The 23,655-nt window shown below is 39.5% G+C and overlaps 2 protein-coding genes across 9 annotated transcripts in view; one reads left to right on the top strand and one right to left on the bottom strand.

Moving 5' to 3' along the window:
* STS (steroid sulfatase) overlaps positions 1-3,958 on the bottom strand; it is a 161,637-nt gene extending 157,679 nt beyond the window's left edge. For 3 of the 8 annotated variants that reach the window (XM_061627065.1, XM_061627066.1, XM_061627060.1), the window contains exons 1-2: positions 3,788-3,958; positions 2,622-2,695 (exon numbers count right to left, since the gene is read on the bottom strand). The gene's annotated coding sequence lies outside the window, so the exon portion shown is untranslated. Of the gene's footprint in view, positions 1-2,621; positions 2,701-3,225; positions 3,520-3,787 lie in introns of those variants that run through there. The other 5 variants (XM_061627068.1, XM_061627064.1, XM_061627062.1 and 2 more) reach the window with 4 other exon arrangements.
* PUDP (pseudouridine 5'-phosphatase) overlaps positions 3,535-23,655 on the top strand; it is a 79,032-nt gene continuing 58,911 nt past the window's right edge. Inside the window, exon 1 of the mRNA XM_061627072.1 lies at positions 3,535-3,818. Coding sequence (XP_061483056.1) covers positions 3,743-3,818 — 76 coding nt within the window. The 5' untranslated portion in view covers positions 3,535-3,742. The remainder of the gene's footprint in view (positions 3,819-23,655) is intronic.

Genomic DNA, 23,655 nt, shown 5'->3' with positions numbered 1-23,655 from the left:
CTTTTAAAATAAAAAACCTTGCATTTCTTTGGAAGCTGTCTAGAATGTTTGCTTTGGCTGTTAAAAGAAGGACCTAAATGTTAAAATAAGTGGGATTTCAATCCTATGTACACTGCAGGAAAGCCCTCCAAGTAAAAATACATAGGATCAGGCTGCACATTACATGTTGCAAGATAAGATAAAATCAAATAAAAATACTGAAAAACAAGATACTTCTAAAGAACTGCACATATGGAACAAAATATAAATGAGTCTCCAGATGTGACCTGCCAAAAGAGAATAACTACAAGATTATATTTCTGTAGCTCATGTCCATCTATCTCACTGAGCACACAACAGGTAAAAGGCTACGCCTCATTAGCCATAGCTCATTAGGTGTTATTCTACTTCTCTCCCTACACTGAATGTTCCCACAACTGTTATTGAAACAGGTCATGCCTCATTATATCCTAAGGAAAAGTTTGCTGTATTTGTGCCCTGCTATCAAGTTGTAGCCATCACACCAATAAAAGCTAGATGACATTCGGTATTGCTTGGAGATACTGGAATGGAAATGTATCTTTTCTATAGATCGCCTCCAGCTCTGAGTATTATTTGCTGGGCAAATGGATTTACTTCATCTGAGGACTGTCCTCTGTGACAGTAACAAATGCTAAACGAAGTGGTTTAGTGGTGTCATTGGGCAGGATTTGTGGAGAGATGTCCAAGGCCCCACTCAGCAAAATGAGAAGTGCCCCCAAACACAGGATTGGCTTACTGCAATTTAAAGTCTAAGTGAAGTGATATACATTACCACCTAGAGCTCACTCCTTCCCCCTTCCAGCCCGATAAGACCATTAAGTCCCGATACAAACCCACCCATACACTACGTTCAAGATCAAAGGCCCTCCTCCGGGTGCCTACTCCTAGGGAAGCTCGGAGGGTGGCAACAAGGGAGAGGGCCTTCTCAGTAGTGGCCCCCAAATTATGGAATGATTTCCCTGACGAGGTGCACCTGGCACCATCACTGTTATGTTTTCGGTGCCAGGTCAAGACTTTTTTCTTCTCCCAGGCATTTTAGCATGTTTTTAAATTGTTTTAATTTTTTTAAATTGTCTGTTAAATTGTTTTTCGAAGATATGTTTTAAATTTGTATATTTGTTTTTAATGTTTTTAGTTACTGTAAACCGCCCAGAGAGCTTCGGCTATGGGGTGGTATATAAATACAATAAATAAATAAATAAAAGTCCAGAATTTAAAATGATCTAATAGCGCCACTGCACACTATGAAACCCCATTAATGTAATTATCTAGCCTCTTCTGTGATAACAGCCCCACACAGGCAACCTTGTCGGTCTGCACTAGCAGAAACCAATTTAATCTCATTAATTTTTTTGCGACAAGCCAAACCCCTACTCAAAACAATGGCTGGCAACAGATCACAAGAATATACTTTTTAATGTATCATTCTTCCAGAGGAAAACAGATACATTTTAAAACATTTCTCCCCAAAGGAGTTAAGCAAGAATACAGTGGCAAAATGTAATTGTAACAGTCCAATTTGACTATTCCATAAATGAAGCTAGTATGGAATAGCTGGCACTCAAAATCACATAAATGGGTCCCTAGATATTTATCATCATCACCTATTGAATTATTTACTGCTTATACTCTGTAACAGTTTCTAAGTGGTTTACAACTTCTCTGGGTCAAAGGCAGTATCCAAAAGGTACACTGGTGCAGCAAACACTTAATAAGATTTTGGTGAGGACACTACATTATATCCTTATTGTATTCAATCTCTATTTAATCCAGTTATTCTCTGTTAAGTAAAGATAACAATAGAACCACGCAGAATTGAGTTCTCATTTTCAGTGGGACTGACTATCTTTTTTCACATATAGAGAATTCATGCGCCATTGGTTTTCTGCCAGCATATTACAGTTTTAGCATATTTTTCTTTCAATAAGCTCATGGGTTTCAGCCATTTCGTTATCACAGTAACATTCTAACATAGGTCAGGCTAGTAAGTGACCCAGTGAGCTTTCTCCCAGAGCCAAAGACCTGTATCCAGGCTCCTCCAGCTCCTTCCCAATTTATCACACAACTTGCCTCTCAAAATAAAATCCCATTCTTCTTGAATGATAAATGTCATGTTTGGATGTGCAGAAATCCAGCTTTAAATTCTTGATCAGCTATAACCTAAAACTGGATAGTCAAAAGCTCATTTCTATGCATGTTTACTCAGAAGGAAGCTTCATGGAGCTTAAAAGAGTCTTACTAATAGGTTCTTTAGGACTATAGCCTAAGTGTTCACCTCATAATCTTTTAGCCTAAATATTTCAGTATTCAGCTGTTGTGCAGACATCCCTTTATCTTGAGCTATTTGGTGCAAACATGAGAGTCAAAAGTGATAGTGAGACAAGGAAATGAGACTGCAGAAAAAGCTGCTGATTGTGTGGGAAGAGACAAAAATGAAGAAAGCTGTCTTATTTTTGAACAGTGCAATCTTATGCATGCTTGTTACTAAGCATGTCTCACTGTGTTCAGTATAGTCCCTGGCAAGTGTCTTTAAGGATTGCAACCATAGAAGCCCTGTATCTTTGATTTCAGATACAAGCTGCAATCTGATACTCACTTACCTGGGAGTAAGTCCCATGCAACTCTACGGGTTTTACTTCTGACAAGCCATGTACATGCATTGTCGAGTAGCAGCCTGTGCTAAAAGAAAGGCATATAGTAAGCCCTCTTCATTAGGGCACATCTTATAGAGCTCAACTTCTACACATTATCAAAATAAACAGGTGATGTTCTCATGCTGTTAAGTTATGGGATGCGTTTGGAACACGCCGCCTTCGTATTGGTCTGAAAACATCCGGAGTTAAATGACACTGCTGCTGCTTCTTTACCATACGGTACCATACAGCCTTTGGGCTCCGAAGCAGGGGGTGAACATTACGTTGGGAAGGACTTCGACGTTTACGGGTAACAGCTAAATCCTAACCATGTCTACTCAGAAGTAGGTCCTGTTGAATTCAATGGGGCTTACTCCAGTGTAAGGAGCGTTGGAACTGTAGCCCAAGACATATTTAGTGGTGTTTACTGGAACTTGCAGTAACGGTGAATACAGGAGTCTTTTCCTATCAGATTTTTGTTTACTCCGTGTCATTAACATTGCCCGTTCGCACTGCGTTCCCAAGCATATTTCCTTGGGATTAAACCCCCTGGGATTTAAGTGCTACTTACTTATGAGTAAACATGCCTAGGACTGGAGGGTTAAGTCTTCTTGGGCTGTTTTTAGTTTATACGACGCAATCCCATTCGAGGTGTGTGTGATGCCGACAAATTCCCCCTTCCCCACAGTGCCGCATTTATTTTTCCTCAGCAGTTCCTCCCACAAGCACATTCGCAACGGTTATCCCTACCCCTTTACAGTAGGCAAGAGCTGAATACTAATAGCTTCATTTCGCGCACATGCGCGCAGTTGAATCAGACTCCCCCGCCCTCCCGTCGTGGCAGCTAGAACTGCACGACTCTGTTCCTTTTCTCAGAAACGAGAACGACGGCAGACGTACGCGCGCTTCCACCCCACCCCCTTTGCGGAATTAAAGGCGCATGCCCACTGATAGCCGCTGATGCTTCCTTCCCGCCGCAGCCACTGGAGCTCCACTCTTTCTTCACCGAACGCGAGTGGTAGTGCGCAGGCGCAGTGAAGCCTCCTTTTCCTTGTTCTGCCGTAGGCGGGGGTCGCTGTTGTAGCGCTATGGCTTCAGCCCCCCGCCCGAAGACTCTGCAACCCGTCACTCACCTCATCTTTGACATGGACGGCCTCCTTCTGGGTGTGTAGTGTGCGCCCTGTGCTCCTTTCGCTGTTGGGTAGTAGTATGGCTCGTGGTAAGGGGAGGTAGCGTTTGCTTTTTCCTTGTTGCCGCAGGGCTTGCGGTGAGCTCTGCCGTATACTTCTGGACTGTCCTCGCCTGCGGGGTCACTGAACTAACGTGCAAAAAGGCAGTGATACTGCATGTGTGGCTCGCCCAGCTCCACCCTTCACTCCCCTTTTATTAGCCAGAGGCTGAAGCTGAATATGTCACCTATTTGAAAATTCAGATACTCTTGCTCTTTCTGATCTGGCAGAAAGGGCAACGAGCGTGTGTGTGTTTGTACACCGCCACCTCAAGTCCCTCTTCTGGGACTTAATTCATTTGCCCGCTGTTTATTTAGAGAGCGAATAGGGACCGTGCAAATAAATGTTTCTACGTGTACCTATGGAGATTATTATTCCCATCATGGGTGCAGTTTGAATATCTGCACAGGGCATAAAGGAACGCATATTTGAAGAATGCTGCATGCTGCAGGATGGGATGAATGGGGATAGCAATAATGAGGTTTTATCATTGGGGTGCTGTCATATTTTTTGTAGGGATTTATTCACATAGTGGCCAATTCAGGTTTCAGTATTAAAGTTGGTGCAACAAACCGGCTTCCCTCCTGATCTTTCGGACTTTCTGCAATAAGGAAAGAGCTGAAAAGTGTGGGGTACCATTTGCTCCACACAATGTCATATGACCTTCCCACAAACAAATTGAAATGCTCAGTAAATAGCTGATTTTGTTTAACTGCCCTGCAAACAAATTTCTGCAAACAAATCAGGATGACTGCTCCGTCAACAGGGCTGGTAAGACTTTTAAGTACTGTGGTTGGAGTTCTAAGGAAATGAACAGGACTTTAATTAATTAATTAGAATTATTAAAATCAATATGAATATGTAATACAGACATGTCATGGAGCACCTGAGTGAGCTCAGGGACTATTAGTGGTCCACAGACAGTAGTTTGGGGACCCCTGCATTTGAACCATCTGAACCAATTTATAAGCCAAACCATCCTGTCTTACCATATACTTCATTTCAATATCTAAGAAAACAGCCCATAAATCCTTCATTAAAAAGCACTTCCAAGTCTCAGTATCCAGCTGAATAACACGATCCATCGTGTGCCTATCACTACCAAACCTACTTTGCTCTTCTATCAAAAAAATGATACCTCTCCAAATAAGCCACCAATTTATTATTTAATTCACTAATAGTCAAAAAATGGGCTCCTGCTGGGAGGAAGGGCAGGATATAAATCAAACAATAAACAAATAATAAAAAATCCCTTGTAGTTTAACAGCATACCTATAGCCAACAGATATTTCTATCAAACTATAAAAAGTAGGGAAATTCGGCAGCTATAGTGAATGCACCAGGGGAACAGGAGACCTGACCTCTCTGAGATACTGTACTGCCCTACAAATTTGTCAAAATGCAAACACAATTTGGATTGGTCTTTCACAGTCCAATCCACTTCCTGTGTAGCTTTGGCAATGTGCCTCTGAGCATATGGTGAGTGGTTGCAACACCTGTCATCTCCAAAGATGGAGAATTACATTTTTGTATGTTTGTTGGTGTTCTTCTTACTTTGCTTCTTTTCTATGTTACTACTGTTTTTGCAGAGAATCTAAACTAGAAAATTATATTTCTTTATTCATCCTAGAAATCTGTGTCAAATTTATTTTTATTAATTTCAAAGCCTTTTTATTGGTCAGTATCTATAAGTTTTGTAAGTTTTTGTTTTGAAATGAGCTTATGGTAAGCATCAGAATGGCATGGGGGTATTTTCAATTTAATATTGTGGAATGTGAGAAATCCATGCTGAAATATAGTATATAGCCACTCTCGCCATTCCTTTGCTTTACACAGACATTATGTCTGTGTGACTGCAATCATTCTATAAGAAGAGGTGCTGGACAGGGCTTTTCCAGGCTTCCCTATAGGAACAACAATTTCACTCTTCCAAGTTTCTGGCAAGTCGCCTCACCTCCAAATCGAATTATAAAGGTCAAGTAACTTTATAAGATGATCTCTCAGAAGATGCTTTAATATTTCATAACTAATGCAGTCTCCATCAGGAGACTTATTCTTATACTTAACCTTACACAAGATCCTTTCCAATTTCCACAAGGAGAAATACAAATTCAAAGCTTTATTATCTCCAGCATTATAGCATGCAGTCTAATAAAGGGGACTCATTGATGCCTAAAATCCTCAGCCAGTTTTCCTCACTACTAACCCTCTGGAAGTTATCCATCAACACCTCAGCCTTCTCTACTTTCACTATACTCAGTGCTTTTTTGGTAAAAATGAGGTGCCGGTCATATGCTGATAAAAGTGCTGTGGGTGCTAGCACAAAATGGCTGTCATGGGTAGCAAAGAAAGTATTGGTGGTACCCCATACCAGTGAGTACTGTCACAAAAAATCCCTGACTATTCTTATTCTACCATCCTCGGTAATCAGAGCTAGAATTTCCTTGCACTGATACTGGATAACAGTGATTTTCCTCACCTGTCTATAAAGCAACAGAGAAATTTCCACAAAATTACCCTCAATTATTTTGCTTAACCCTCTTGAAGACACTTTTAACTATAGCTTTTTGTTTGTATTCCAATAAATCATCCGCCAACAACATATGTCTAACCTTTTGAAAAGCTGCATGGTGGCCCTGAATCTCCTTACCTACTATATTAATCTGTCCACCTTGGAGTCCAGTTACTTCTCTCATTTGGGAATAGCCTGAGCCCACTATACCTTGCACCAAATTTCTAGCAAACTGCCCAGGGCCGTCAAGGCTAACCACAAGACCCAACAATATTCATGCATTTATGCCTGAACATTTCCCCAAAAGCCTTCCTAAAATTCCACACAGGAACCATATCTATGGCATTCCTCAATCCCAAAACTCCATAAGAGATTCTTATTGGGAAATGATTTGTTTTGCTTCATAGCTTCCCAACCAAACCAAGTCACAATAAGCCTGCTATACACAATTTATAGCTCAAGAAAACAGTTCAGTAAATGAATAAAATAAAGTGAGAGTTCCATCATTCAAAACAAACAAAAATTAAATTATAATAATCAGAAAACTGTTCCAGATGTTTTCCATATAGTCACTTCTATCATTTCCCTGACTCTCCCCCTGAAAAAAGAACGACTATTAAAATCGCCACATCATGTACAAGGCCCCATAACATCTTGCCAAAGATGACCGTGCCCATCCACATCTAGAGGGAAACAGATCATACACATCAAAGAGCCTGTTTTTAACTAATTATATTTTAATATGTCCCTACCTGTTCAATTTGTAAATTAAAAAATGAGTCAGATTGAAGTAGTGTTCTTTTCTGCATGTTTGAGGGACTGATTTACTTGCTTCCATTTTTATTTACAAAAGCACACATTATAAACAGCACTAAACCGCTATTTACGATCGGGAAATAAGAGTATTCAGAATTAGGATTAAAATGTACCATATGCCTTCAAATTCACAGACACAATGGGATGCTGCAATAATGACTTTAATGTATACCCAAGCAGGCACTGAATAACATGGATTATTTTAACATTTAACTATTTTTAACTTTTTTACTGGTTTTATTTACGTACACAAACACGGGAAAAAGGGAAAAACACAAAATGTTGAATTATCAAAATAAAAAAGAAATAAATACTACTGGTAGCCACTTAATTCATGGTTCTTGGGTGTAACACAATAAATATATTTAGATTTAATAATCCTATTTACAAAGTTTATAACTAAATTATATCTCCTTTTTAATTTAAAAGGCGCCTTTAACTATTCTGAGCTCTTTTGCAACTTCAATAAGTTATTTATTTATGAGTAGGTAGAACAAAGAGTTTTGTGTTTTAGCAAAAAAAGCATTCAGAACGCTGCTGGTGTGAGAACATTTATTCAGGTTGATTAGTTGGAATATTCTAGAAAGCTGATTTCTGCTGAATCTTGTATTGGTGCAAGTGTTGCGATGTATTCTTCAGTCTATTTTTTTTAATATGCACAATCACTTTGAGAAAAAAAATCAAATTACTGTTGAAGAGATTGCTATATCATTAGAGAACTGTTTATGTTTTTCATGGATATTGTCTTTGTGGTTGTGGGAGTGTAATCTTGGATACCTGTCTTCCTGGGTATAATATATTAGTTTTTCAACTTAATTTCTTAGTACCTCTTCATCTTTCCCACTAATTTATACAACTCCAGTGCTTTTCAACTATAATGCAGACTGTCTCAGCCATAATATGGACATGTAGAAGTCAATGTTCTTCCTCTTCTTATTAGCTGGCGTTCCCCCTTTTCTCTCTGTATGCGTGATCTACTAGCAGTCCTATAACAGTGTGGTAGGAACACAGGAAGCTGCCATATATCGAGTCCATCTGGTTCAATATTGTCTATGCTGACCTGGAGCCACTCTCCAGGATTTCAGACTGGAGTCTCTGCCAACCCTACCTAGAGATGGTTGGGATTGAACCTGGGACCTTCTGCATGCAAAGCAAATATTATACCTCTGAGCTACAGCCCTTCCTCCTCTTTTTTGTTGCTGAAACTGATTTCTGATCTTTCTCTACTTTTGGTCTTTTTTTTGGCAGACTTCGTGTTTTTGTTTCACCTGCTGCACTGTTCTCTGTGACTTTTCATGCTGGGTTTTTGTTCCTTAACATTTTGGGTAAATATTGCAGTTCTTCCTCTTTGGACACAGGACCAGGATCTTACCTTAAAGTGATTGTATTTCAGTCAGAAAAATGAATGTTGTCTTTTTGGGGGGAGGGGAACCCTGTCTTTGTCTCCCATTTGTGTGTCTGATCAGAGCCCTTCTTGTTCAAAGTGAATAGAATGAACTCTGGTTGTGCAAGCATTGATTTGCTAAAAATGCATGTGAGATCTTTTGTACCTTTTAGCAGAACAAGAAGTCTTTGTATTGTTACAAGATTGAGGGATGAGATATATTTCTTTGTGTCCCATTCAAGCCCTTAATTTTGTATCTGAAGTTGGGATATGCAAGTAAGAAACCTGCTGTACTACTCAGGCTAGTTTCCTTTGTTAAGCTAGCCTGTGCGTTAATGGATTTATTGAATGGTCAATCTGCATATCCAAAGGGAGCTTTTGGAATTCTTTCAGGTGAGGGGGCCCTCCTCCCCCCATCCTGGAGCTAATGACAGGCCTGTGTTTTTAGTCTAATCTGGAGAAGCTGGGAACTGGGGAGACTCGCAGAGAGGCCTGCTCCCTGCACAATGGCTTCAGGATGCCCCCTATAAGTCTGTTGGAAAAGCAAGATCTGTTGGACTGCTAATGCTTTGAACCCCTCCATCTTATGCTCAGGCTGTGCATATGTGTAAATAAACCATATCTCACAAAGGCACCACAGTCTCCACTGACCTTCATTCCAAGGAAACCAAACCCTGGATAAGCGTGGGAACCCCTGGAAGTCTCACACCGCTTGGAGATTGGAGTAGTACACAACAGTATCTAGGTTAAAATGACAAAAATACTTAAACTTTTAGAGTTGAGAAAACCTGGCACATCAGGTTCCCACCTCAAATATCTACTCTCCCCTTTGTAAGATTGTTGTAGGTTTATTATTAGTGGAAACCTGAATAGTTCTTTAATTGTACACTGTATTAAAATTCTGTTCAAAGTCTAATTTCTGTAATGCATATGCAACAAGATTTATCTAGACAGCTTAAAAGTGGAGCATACTTTACGGTGTAGCACACCGCCAGGGAGTAGGAATAACTACATTTTAATTTTTGATGTACTGGTGAATACTTATAAGGAAGAGAACCTGATCTTATGTGCGGGGGGCAGGAAAAGCAAAGGCAATCATTTGATTCTTATTAAATGCTTGTAGCATAGGTGGTCAGTTACTTTTACAACCGTTTTCCCCCCACCAATGTAAAAATTGTTAGACTGTAATACAATTAAACTTTAACAATACCTCCAATCATTTTATACAGTGTTCATTTTCATTCTGTTACTTGCTGGCTGGATAAAATAAAATCTCAAGTAAATGCTGGAGCTTTCAAAAGCTTTCACTGATGTGTCAGCATTGGGTTTTGTGGAATCTGGCTAATCCAGACATTTGAATGGATCTGTGACATTGAAGATTTGGATAGAAAATAGTACAATAAAATGAGTGTGGTATATAGGAGATGCATTAAATCTCACTTGGGGCAGGGAAATGGTACAGACCAACACAACTACTCTTCTTTAAAATAGCTAAGTGAATAGAGATCTACACTTCATTTTTTAACCTTCTGACATACATTGTCTTTCAATCCAATGACAAATTTGAGGAAATAGTTTTATAGCAGTGGATGGTAGCGTAGTCTCAAGTAGTAGGTAGGTAGGTAACAATTTTATTTGTTTAGCTAGAAGTCAGAACAGAACACAAAAACGATAAGAAATAAATTCAGAGTTGAGCCACAAATTTAGCTCTTAATTTCCTGGCTGCCAGTGCAAATAAACAAACATGCAAAGTAACAGTGTTTTCATTATCAAACAGCAAACAACATGTTGTTGTTGTTGTTGTTGTTGTTGCATTTATATACTGCCCCATAGCCGAAGCTCTCTGGGCAGTTTACAATAATTAAAAACATAAAAAACAAATTTAAAAAACACATATAAAAAAACAATTTAAAAACACATGCTAAAATGCCTGGGAGAAGAGGAAAGTCTTGATCTGGCGCTGAAAAGATAACAGTGTTGGCACCAGGCGCACCTCGTCAGTGACATCATTCCATTTGGGGGCCATCACTAAGAAGGCCCTCTCCCTTGTTGCCATCCTCTGAGCTTCCCTTGGAGTAGGCACCCGGAGGAGGGGCTTTGATGTTGAGCGTAGTGTATGGGTGGGCTTGTGTCAGGAGAGGTGTAGTGTGAAAAAGTTCTTCCTGCAACTAAACGCTGACAAATACATTCCATGGGTATCTTTATAAAGTGGACATTGAATAATATAATGGACAATATCCTTTGTGTCAGTTTTATAAAATGCACAAAGTGCTGTTCCAAGGGAGTTGTTCCAGGGGTAATTTTTTATAGCGGCCATCCAAAAAGCAGACAGCATGACATTAAAGGTTCTGTAACAGCATTCCTACATGAAGCTAAGATAATTAGATCCAGATTGTTATCTTTCTGGTGATCAAGGCATGGATACAGTATAGAGAACCTTTAGGAATGAATAATGCATATTGGTCAGAGACTACATAGTATTATCTAGTGCAAGGATAGACAGCATGGTGCCCTCCAGATGTTAGAACTCCATTTCCATCAGCCACAGGAACATAGGCAACTGCCTTAGTCATACCATTGGTCCATCTAGCTCAGTACTGTCTATGCTGACTCGCAATGACTCTCCAGAGTTTCAGAAGGAGGACATTTCCAGCCCTACCTCGAAATGCTAGGGACTGAACCTTGGACCTGCTGCTTTGCTATGGAGTTATGGCCGTTTCCTGCATAGCCAGTGGCCAGGGATGCTGGGAGTTGGAGTCCAACAGCATCTGGAGGGCAACATGTTGGCTACCCCAATCTACTGTCAAGGCTTATTTGGAGTTCTTCAGAGTTCTTAGCACATGTGTGAACTAGAGACACTGTGGGAAGATGAAGTATATATTTTTATTAGTAGCTTTACTGTCCAGCAATAGTGATTTCAAATTGTTTTGAATTGAGTTATACACTCCTTTAATGTGCCAGGAACTATCTGGAAAGTGACAACATCTGGCAGCATTATTAAATAGTAGTAAATCATTTTTGGATTAGGACAGTTGGGACCATTTGCTTTTGATATATATTCAACAATACAAAAGACATGTGTAAGACATGTGTTTGTGTGAATGCATTACTTTAGAATAAAGCAGTATCCCAGAAGCTCAATTACAGGATATTATAGATAATACCTAATTCAAATTCTGAAAAAAACTATTAAAATCAAAGAGCTTAAGTTAGTCATAGCTAACTTATCCATTGATTTCAGTGAGTCTTCTGAGTATAACTGTTGGACATAATAAGAGATTTATAAGTTTAGAGATCCTGATTTTGGAGTAATGGAGCATCTGGTAGTTTCCTGCTAGAGCTGCTTAATTGATGTAAAGAGAATTAAGAACCATTCCTGTTTGCTACCTTTTCAAGTGACAGAACACCTTACTATTTCCCAAGCCCTCTCTATATGCTAAAGGGCATGTAGGAGTTGGTGGTAACCAAAAATTAATGGCTGGTAGACCAAGCCAACATGTGTACTCATGTGATTAGATTGATTATTATGAGCTATGGTTTCTTCCAGTAAAAGGGGTAAGCATGCTGTGGTCAAACTTGGAGCTAAGCCCATGACCTTGCCATTATTAGTTCACTTTTGTTATATTAATATAAAAAGAAGCAGAATGGAAGAATTATGGTTTACAGAAAGGAATTAACTCTCTTCCACATGAGTACTTAATCTGAATCACTCTTTTTCTTTTTTATATTAATACACTGTTACCATACTTGACTAAAAAATGAATGAATCCCATTATGCATCTTACTTCTAAGTAATGAGTGCTGAAGGCTGTTGAAAAAGGAAACTGATAAGAGACTTATTGTATATCGAGTTGGTATAATTTTGTTATATTGTGAATGGGTTGTTAGAGGAATTTTTTCCTATACCATTGCAAATAGTACCAATCCAATTTACCATTGTGGCTGAGGCTGATGGGTGTTGTGGTCCAACAACATCTGGAGGCACGCTGGTTGGGAAAGGCTGGTCTAAGGTATAGACCTGTTAGGCTATGAAGTAGCAATCTTCACATATTGTATCCCTTATTGCTCCATTCAGGTTGTTGGGTAATATCATGTCCCTTTCCCTTGTATCCTACTTTTCTTTGAAGGTGTTCCAATAAGCATCTATTTCACTTTATTAAAGGTGCAGTCTTATACCCACGTACTGAATCTCTTTGGACATACTGGGGTTTAATTCTGAGTAACATGTTGTAGGATTATTTCTCCTCCGCATATACATAACTAAGAATATATGCTTTATTTTAAATCTTAAAAGTTTTCAAACTTTACCAAAGTGGAGGCACATCCGTAAGTTACTAGACATCATACCCTTGTGTAACTGCTCTTGATTCAACCTCCTTGTTCTCTGTGGTTTGCCATATTTTTGTTCTCAGGCCCGCATTCTGTCTCAGAACACTCCCCATTTCTCTTGAAAGGTATTATTTATTTAATTTGTTCGTCGCCTCATACCCAGTGGTCTTAGGTTACTTACAGCACATTTTTAAAAGATACATTATAAACGAAACCATACGATATGCAAAAATTAAAACCCAAACAAAAATGACAAGGACACCATACCAAAGGCCTGTTTGAAAAGGAAGGACTTCGCCTGGCGTCTGGAGAGAAGGTACCAGGCATGTATCCTTGGGGAGAGCATTCCACCGCTGAGAGGCCACCACTGAAAAGGCCTTATGTTGCCACCCTCCAAGGCTCCTGTGGAGGGAGCACACAACAAAGGGCCTCAGATGACACAGGGTTCAGGTCAGTTCATTTGAGGAGAGGCGGTCCTTGAAATATTAAGGTTATTACAAATTTATTTTAAATAACAACCATATTATATTAAGTAGCCTTTATTTTGCTTAAGATCAGCCAGGTCACTTTGTATTAGAAGTTCTGATATTTTCCATTAGCATTTTTAGAGGGAGTTACTTAGTTGACTTTCTACCCTCATAGCAGATAATTCAAAGATAGTTTTTTGCCACTCTTGTTCTAAAAGTATCAAAAATTTTAACTGCTCATCCATCCATCCTATTCATGATAGTCTTGGCATGCTACTTCACCCTGGGCAAGTGACTCAGAGGAATGGATACAATGTTTAATGTTGTGAAGGAGCAAACCTTTGTTGCTAATGAGCAATAGCAGCACAACCTGAAATCCTTGATAGCAGATGTCCTGGGGTCTATAGGAATATGTGTATGTAGGGAAAAGAAATGGCCAAAGCAACTCTCACTTCCACTGAAATATGTTAGTAATTGGCAGAAGTTCAACTACATGAGTTTAAGGGGCATAAGGGATATTTTCCTCTGATTTGACTTTGGATTGAGAGGCATGTTTCTGCATTTTATGAAGATTTGACGGATCGCCTCACCTTTTTTTTTTTTTTTAAATTCCTTGAAAGGTTTAGAGCTGCAAAGAACCTGAGGTCAGCAGGTGTAAATAATAAATAAAAGATGCTCTAATAGTACCTTTATTTATTTATTAAATTTGTCACTTTTCTTCATACAAATGAACCCAAAGTGACACACAATAATAAAAACATTAAAATCAATATAAAACTAGCACAGCTACAAAGTTATGTGTGTGTGTATAAATATATATATGGGCCCCCCTAAAAGATTCTACAATGTTAGAAACCCTCCAAAAATGAAGAGCTGAATGCCTGGGAGAAGAGGAATGTTTTGCCTGGCACCTAAAGATTGATAATGATGGTGCCAGGCATGCCTCCCTGAGGAAAGCGTTCCATATGGGGCAGACCACCACTGAGAAGACCCATTCTCGTGTCACCACCCTCCACACCTCCCTTGGAGCGGGCATACAAAGAAGGGCTTCAGATGCTGAATGCTGAGTCCAGGTTGGTTCACATGGGAAGTATATTGGGGCATTGGGGTCCTGAGCCACATAAGGCTTATAGATTAAAAAAAACCAGCACTTTGAATTGCACCAAGAAGCTAATTGGTGCAGTGTGCCAAAATTGATGTTTTGTGCTCAGAATGTCTTGCCCCAGTGAGCAATCTGGCTGCCAAATTCTGTACCAGCTGCAGTTTCCAAACTCCAAGCAAATTAAAGGGAATGAATCTAAGCACCAATTAATAAATCATCTGACCCTCTTCAAGGCCTTGTCATACATTTCTGCTGGGGGTGGGAGTTTAAGCTTACCTTCACTATGACAATCAAAGCCATTAAAATTGATAGTGAAGTTTAAATTGTCCCAGATACAAACATTGACCCTGTACTTAACAGTCCTTTGCCAGTGAATAAACCCTTGGTTTTGTGTTCATTACAAATGATGCCATAATTAATTATTTTTCAGGCGAGACATTTTAGCTTTATAAGCTGCTGAACAGGCTATTCAGTCCTTTTACATACTCTCTTTTTATGTACAATCATAATGATCTTTTTGACTATTACTGAACAGAAAAGGCATTAGTTGATCTTTACTGTTAAGTTCTTTATGTAGGCCTCTACCATTCCTGTTTGCATATGCATCCAGTTCAAGAAGTAAATGCTAAAGGTGTGGGTTCCCACCCTGCTATGTTTGCCTACATTGTTATTGTTCTTTCACTTGCAGTTCTACAGGTGGATCTGGCCATGTTTGATTCTGTTATCTGTTAAAGGGCAGATGTGGGAAAGCTCTTTGTATGGAGAAACTACAGTTGTGTGATTCTGGTGTAGGATAAGCTTCTTTCTTTTCTTGCCTTCCTGGTTCTGAGACAATATGTATGTGTCCAGTTCTATTCTGAAATGATGTCCTAGTTCCCATCCCAAAACACCACAACAAGGCTTTTCTTTCAAGTAATAGGAAGAGGTTTATTCAGGAAAGTTTGGTACTAGTTAAGCAAAAATTTCAGGATACTGAAGGTTGCAGACAAGAATCCGAGTGCAGGATCTGGAGTATTAGACTGGACAGTAGCAATACAGATGTCCTGACAAGTCTCCACGCCCTTCCGCCTAGCTTTAAAAGAGCAAGGTGTGTCAAGTTCACTTGCAGGACTCTTGACCCATGTGGAAAATCTTCACTTCAAGGCGGGCAGTTCTCTGGGGAGCCTGTAGCTGCTAGTGCCAAAAAAGGTGATGCCAAGTCTTGAATGACAACACAGTGAGCTGCCCCCAAGGTGCCTCCTCGTGATCTGTTGCCCCACCCATTGAGTCAGCAGCTATGTCGGATCCCAGCAGGGTGGCTTGCTCCTTGAGCGGAGTGAGGATGAAAGCCAGCGTATCCAGTACCTCATCTGCAACAACCCGAGGTGAAGGGGCTGCATCCTCCTCCTCCTCCCACTTACGAATCCCTTCTGTCTCCTCCTCCCCCTCATCTGTCAAAAACTGCCATTCCAGCCCGGACCCTGTTGGGCTCATGACAAATGGGAAGAACATTTAGAAAACTATGCATGTTCTAGAAAACTTTGTTAGCTAGAAGATATTATAAATGCTATCTGGCTTAAGCCAGACTTTCTTCATTAAACTTTACAGCGCTATGTAAATTTTTATATTCTTAAAAATTAGTTTTTAATTGTATAGGCCTTTTTGGTTTCTCTGTGCCTTCCTGTGGTGGGCTATGTACATCAAGATTTTGTTGTCCAGACACTGGAGAACTTAAAACATTTTAATAATGTATCTCTAGGCCATAGAGTTGTGATAGTTGCTTGAGGGATTTTTTAAAAAAATGTTTGGGCCTCTTGGGGTTCCTGTCAATGGTCAAGACAGAGGTTAAAGAATAATTCAAATGTGTGGTGTGTGCTAAACGATGGCATACATTGCAAAGATAGTATATGTTAACATCAACTTTCTAGACCTGTCTTCCAGATTACAGCTGTCAATATGCATTGGCCTCATGGCCATCTTCGTAGGCTTGGAGGATACTCAGGTGCAGATTTTTGGTGCCATGTGGGGGACTGTATGGGGGTGAGAAGAAGATGGCATTCCATTGCATGAGAGGAAGTCTGCTTCTGTAGTGTTGGAATCCTCGCATAGGCCTCAATTTAAAAGTTCTTTTTGCTAAAGAAAAAAAAACAGAACAGCAAAGCATGTGCTGTAGTTAGTTTACATTGTTTTCTTTAAAAGAATAAAATAGTGTTAACATTTTGGAAAATTTAAAATGCTTTGCGGCATCGAAATGTTGGAATATTTAGTAATGTTCATATTTTGTTATTTTGTTGCAATAATATATGGGTGATATCCAGTTAAGTCACACTCGGAGTAAGGATGACCGACATTGAGAATTTGATTGTTTTACTAAGCTTGAATCAATATTATACAGCCATGAGAGTGGCTGTATACTACAGCAAGCATGGCTTTTCACATCCCGCTATGTTAAATTGAAAATGCCCCCTTCCATTCTGCTGCTTCCCATAAGCTCATTTCAAAACAGAGTCTTACAAAAACTGTAGCCCTGAACTCAGAAACACTTGCTTAACAACCCTGTAAGATTTCATGGTGATACACAAAACGCTCAGAGCGACTCCAGAGTTCACAAGCTAAAACCTGAGTAAAATAATCCAGACCCCTGTTGAACTTTTTTTCTGTCAGTGGTCTCATAATTTGTTGAAATTAATTAAACATCAGCCATGTTCACAGAGTACCTGTAATCCTATTACTGAGCTCGCTCCATAGTCTGATCTTCATCTTCTGCAGTTTAAAAGTTTTTTTTAAAAAAATAAAATAAAATATGCATGGCTGATTTTTAATTAATTTTAGAAAATTAACATTAAGTCTATGATAAGTGTGGGCAGTAAGAACCGCCAGTGTTCTAAAAGCCAGACTTAGAGTTGTTTGGCTTGGTTAATCAGGGGCCACACCCGCACCAGACATTTATTCCACTTTAAACAGTGAGGGCTTCCTCCAAAGAATCCTGGGAAGTGTAGTTTCTGAAGGGTGCTGAGAGTTGTTAGGAGACTCCTGTTCCCTGCAGAGCTCCACTGGCCAGAGTGGTTTAACAGTCAGCTCCTCTTCCCAGAGAATTCTGGTAATTATAGCACATGTTACCAAATTCTTTCAAGCTACATAGGAAGTGGAATGGATGTGAAAGACCCTAATAGTGTTTGCATTTTTACAAATTTGTAGGGCAGTACACTATCTCAGAGAGGAAGTCAAGTCTCGTGCTCCCCTGGTACATTCATTATATGTGCCCAATTTCCCTGCTTTTTAAAGTTTGATAGAAATATCTGTTAGCTATAGGTAAGTTCTTAAATTGCAAGGGTTTTTTTTTGCCTATTAGTGAATTACATTACTAAGTGGCAAATTAACAAATGAAGACAAAAATATTTTAACTGCAGAAAGGTGCAGTGATCTTGTTGGTTTTAGATAAAATGTTTCCTCTTAGAGAGCAGCATTTTTAGTGCAAGTCCACTATGCTGGGCATGCAAGCCTTCCTTCCCACACAGGGAAGAGATGGGAACTGTGGCCCTTCAGATGTTCCTGGACTACAACTTCATGGATAATGGTCAAGGATGAAGAGAATTGTATTCCAGTGACATCTGGAGGGCCACAGCTTGCCCATCCCTAACACAGAGGCAGGCAAGCACCCATTTTAATAAATGTGTGAATTGGCTGTCGCCCTGTTTAGAAATTTTCTATATCGTATCTTTGGTCATAAAACATGAATGTTTTATGGTGGTATACTTAATTTATTTAACTGAAATTGTAACTTGTTTTGTTGAACAATTATACTGTGCCCTAGGACCCTAGAAATATTCCTAATAAAGCATTTTTTTTCAAAAATTGCCAGTCCATGTGACCAAACTCATGGGGGAGAAAGTGAGAATAGTTCTTCTTTCTCTTTTTTAACTTTTCAGAAATTAGCAGCTTTTGCTTTCCAAAGCAGATCTAAAGTATCAAAATATAATTGTAATGTAAAACTAAGTATTGTAAAAACTGACAGTTTTAAGACTCTAATCTCTGTGTTGAATGGGGGGGTTCAACTTTTTGTCATTGTTGCAGTCTCTTTGTTTGGATAGCACTAATTTTACGATGCAGTAAACTGAAAGGGGCTCTTTCCACTGGTTTGTTACAGCAAGCAATGGGTTTGGAACAGTTGAACTGATAAATCTGCATTGTGTGGCAGGAAGGAAAGGCAGAAGTTCATGTTGCCATTCAGCTAATTATCTGGGGGCAAGTATGGCTGTAGTGCCTGCAGGAAGAAGGAGAACATCGCCACCCAGGGAAGGAGAGCCTGCTGCTGCTGTTGGAACACCACCTCCACCACCCTTCCCAGTGGGACTGCTGCCTGGCAGACGTGCCTCCTGCAGGACCAGGTCCCAGGTACCCAGCCAGCTGTGACTAATTTCCATCACCTGTCCCTCTTTGGAGGGATACATAAGCCGGCTGGCTGAGGTGGCCTGGGTTTTTGTCTTTTGTTTTGTTTTTTGTTTTTGTTTGTTTTTTCTTTTGGGTTTCATTGGTTTTAGCTATGGGTGGGTTCGGTTTCGTTTTATATTGTAGTTTTTGGGTTTTTATGTAGTTTGTATGTTGTATTTTACTTTATCTTGTACGCCGCCTAGAGTGGCCGCTTGTGCGGCCAGATAGGCGGCCTAGAAATAAAATTTATTATTTATTATTATTATTACCTCCTGCAAGCAGAACACTGGAAATTATTGCTTCTGAATTTATTCTTGAGATGGAGTGGGTTACATCTAGACGTAATCACTGGGATTTCAGTTAGTCATGAGTAACTTAAGTCATACTGACTTCAGTGGGTATGCTGTACTCTAAGCGTGTCCAAGTCTTAATCCAATCCTAAAACAAAACATAGGTATTCTCTACAGCAGGGGTGGGGACCCTTCAGCCCTCAGGCCTAATCAGGCCCACCAGGCCTCCCTATTTGACCAACCAGGCCATTTCAGCTAAGTCGCATCCACCCGCCCTACTCCTGGCATCATATATGACATCAGGTGTGGAGCAGGGAGAAACCTGGCTCAGCCAAAAGGGAGGTTGCAAGCACAGTTATTCAGCAGTGCATGCAAAGCCCTATGCAAAGAGCTAGGCAAGAAATTAAATTTGACACACGCTGAGAAAATCTGATAAATGTCCCTTGGAGTAGAATTAGCTCTTGACAATGTCACAGAAGACATACCACACTACCAGTCTAGTGAATGCAGATAACTTCAGAAGCTATTTGTTGGGAATATATCTGATAGAATGTTGTTAAAGTAAAGCTAAACCATAAGGGTTATTCAACTGGCTCACTGAAATGAAGCCTATTGATCAGTTACAGTGCCCAGTAATTTTTTCTTTGAAGCTTGTTGGATGATACAGTGTAATGATTTTGTCTATTATGGCATTCTATCATCCATTGTGTCTTGAGCCCTTAATCGGACTCCCATTGAAATAAGTACCGGTTAAATCTGATCTACCAACTGGATTCTTTCTGTTTCTTTTCTATACTGCAAATGCAGTGAGGCAGAAAGATGCACTTTTCTGAATTAACTAGTTTGTCTTAAATGCCTCCTTGTACTCCTAAAAATGTTTTGCTTCCTACTATCAAGTTATAAAAATCTTAATACAATAGCACTTTATAAAGGACTTGCTGACACAACATAAAATATAGCTACATGAAACTGCCTGAGTATAAGAAAAGAAAAGAAAAGAAAAATGGTGATTAAAATCCCCCTTTATAAGGCAGTAGGGAGACCAAAATAGAGTACCCCTGCCTCCCAGTGTCCAAGTATTTTTCCTTTGTATCGTAGACATTTGTTCTTTGGAGTATATTAATATCATCTATACTGCTGTTGGAAACATCCCCACACCAAACGATTTTGTTAATGGAATATATTATAATTATTTTGTGCTTCAGTTTCCCATCTCTATTTGAAAACTGCTGCCTAGAGGCTGAATTAATGGAAATAGATGGCCTGTGGGACTCTATATTGTTGAGGTTAGGCCAGTAAAAGCTGTTCATGCTGGATTTTGAAGCAAAACAAAAAAAGGATTCCTGTTACAGTATTTGTCTCATTTTGTTGAGCAGTTTTTGTACCAGAATGTTCCCCTCAGACTGTGTTTGTGTATGGATAATAGTGCAGGACCTCCTTGAAATGGCAGGTATCTTCAAAATATTTGGAGAATATCCATTAAACATCCATAAGACCTTGGACAGCTCTTTGACAGAACTAAAACGCAGAGCATATTCCACTGACATAAAGCCACCAGCCACTACTGGTTATAATGTTGGTAATTCTCCAACCTCTGTCAAAATGATGATAAAGAATTCATTGAGTTTATCTCTATCACTCTACTCCTTTAGTAGTATTTTTGTAGCTTTGTTATCCAGCAATCCAAGTGGCTCTTTGACTGGTTTCCAGCTTTTGGAGTACTTAAATAAATGTTGATTCTCATGCCTTTTAGCAATTTCTTCCTTAAATTTCTTCTTTGATTGCTTCATCAATAGTTCCCCAGTGTGCCTCAGGCCTATACAAATCAGCAATGTAAATCTAGCTTTTGAGATGTCATGCACCTCTTCTCCTTGTCTTATAGCACCACCGTCTGAGTCCATGTGTGTGTGTGTGTGTGTGCGTGCGTGCGCGTGCATAAGTATCTTTAAAAACAGGGGTCTTGGTTTCCTTTTTGTCAGTTGGCTCTTTTTATTTCTGTATGACAGTAGAGGAATTCTTGATTTACATTAATCTGAAAATGATTGCTTTGGCTTGCAGTATGAGGAAATTATGTAAGATGATTTTGAAGTGGCACATCATACATGGGAAGAATGCTTCATTTTTTATTTTATTTAAAACCTTTTTATACTGTCCTTCATTAAAAGGATTTGAGGGTGGCATACCACATATGTCAGTCATAATGCAAGTAAAACAATAACCACAACATCATAAAAAACAATAAAATCAAAAGCTATGTTAGGGCATGGTATACCTTTTAAAATGCCTGGGTAAATAATAATGGCTTAATCTTGGCCTAGCCATTATCTAAATATTTTGTAGAGTAGGTGCACCTTCTTAGGAGGATTTTCCAAAGTCAGGGTTCCACCACTGAAAGCCCTCTCCCTTGAAATTACATAGCAGACTTCTGATGAAGTAGGCACTTGGAGCATAGCCTCATTTTAAGATGCAAGCAGGCTGGTGTGGAAATAGGCATGCTTTCAGAGATTTAGGTCCAAGGTTAAGTAGGGGTTTTATATAAGTACTAGTACCTTGAATTGGTCCTGAAACTCCAGTTCAACAAGCACAGTTATTTTAAGATTGTACCAATTAAAATTCTGGCCCTGAATTCTGCAGTAATTCTAAGGACAGTTACACATATAACACATTGCAGTAATGAACCAGGAGGTTACCAGAGCATAGTTTGCTGTGGCCAGACTAGCCCTGTCCCTGCTTCATTAAGATTGGTCTATATCTGCTAGAGGTGTGCATCAGCTCTGTGTGCAGCCCACATTATGAGGTTTTCACACACCATTGTGCCATTAGCAAGGTGCCTCAAGCTGGATCAGGGAATCCCTAAGCTCCAGAGCCACTCAGAGGACTCAGGTACAAAAAATGCTGCATTTTGAAAGTGATCACTGCATTGCAAAAAAGTGAAACCAAGCTCACTAGGGAAACAACCTGAATTTGAATGAGGAGAGGGTGGAGAGGTGGCAGAGTCTTTCATTTTAATAGACAGGTCTAAGTTTTAATCACAGTTAATTACTCTACCAGGGCACTCCAATCACAGTGATTTGGGGGAGAGATGTTTGCTCTCCTCTATTAGAAGAGCTCATAGGGTCATTGCACCCTGTGGAGGAGTTCAGTTGTAGGGTTTTTTTGTGTAATTTTTTAAAAATTCTAATCCCTTTCTATTTTCCAACAAAAACACCTACTTTAATTATTGGGGGGTGTTCTCTTTATTTACTGTTACTTTACCTTAGGCTTGTGCAAACGTTTCTTACTCATAGGCATTTATATTTTTTTGCCTGTTTAGTTGGCAATTTCAAAATTTCATCCCCTTCAGTTTTTGGGTACCTGTGATTTAATTATGTTGAATGTGCAGTATTATTAATATTTTTATTACGGTTTTCTTTTTTCCCTGTTCTAGGTCTGGTAACACCCCCCTCAGATAAAGCTATTGTCCCTTAAGTAAAACTCCTAGTTGTGTTGCTAATTGCAAGGCTGTTGTTACCCAGGGGCACCTCGTTCATGACACCAGTTTTCAGACTGATTGCCTACAAAGCACTAGGGAAGGTTAAGTGATTTCTATTTTACCCATCCTCAAACAGTAAAGTCTACCCTTGCAGGACAACCACTACACCCATTGTTCTGACAGCTGGAAATCTTCATTCCCTCAGAATGGGAAGCCATGCATGCAAATTGCATCCAAATCTAATATAATTTTTGTTTTCAAAAAAGTTTTAAAAACCCTTTAAAGTTCATCGGCATGAAACCCCCTGCAATTTGCCAGGCTTAATCCACTTTGAAGGCTGTTCATTGCCTGCAAATTTCATTCACTTTTGTGAAAAAGGGACAGTGGGAATTATAGTCATTTTCAGATTCCAGTCAACGAGTAGAAAACAAAACGTTGGATTTAACAGATCTCATATGGACCTGAATAACAAGTCAAATCAGAAAGATGCAGAGTGAGTCTGAGATCAGGTTGCTTCCCAACACTCTAGATAAGATACAAGGCAAATTTTGTGGCCAGTGCACACCCATAATACATATCTATAGTTCTATATATGTTAGAAAGTATACTTTGGTTCACAGTAGTTCACTGTTCTTCAGCCTTGGATCCCCAGATGTTGTCACAGCACAACTCACATAATCCCCAGGTATCTTAGCCAGTGGCCAAGGACAATGGGAGTTGCAGTCCAACAACATCTGGGGACTGAAGGTGGAAGAACCATGTAGTAAACAATTGATCAACTTCTCATGAACCTCCTAATGCAGGGATTCTTCTGGATGTAACTGTACTTGGTTTGATCTAACGAGAAACAATTTTATTCTTAAACGTAAGTACATCCTCATGATCATTTGATACAAATCAGTAATGCCTTTAACTGTTCAGCAATCCTGAGTATGCACTCTTGCTTTGAGAATTTAAAACATTGTAATTGACCACAGGGGTTCTGGTTTT

The sequence above is a fragment of the Rhineura floridana genome, chromosome 5 (genome assembly GCF_030035675.1).
Source record: "Rhineura floridana isolate rRhiFlo1 chromosome 5, rRhiFlo1.hap2, whole genome shotgun sequence".
Taxonomy (NCBI): domain Eukaryota; kingdom Metazoa; phylum Chordata; class Lepidosauria; order Squamata; family Rhineuridae; genus Rhineura; species Rhineura floridana.
This window is presented reverse-complemented; position numbering and strand designations above follow the sequence as displayed.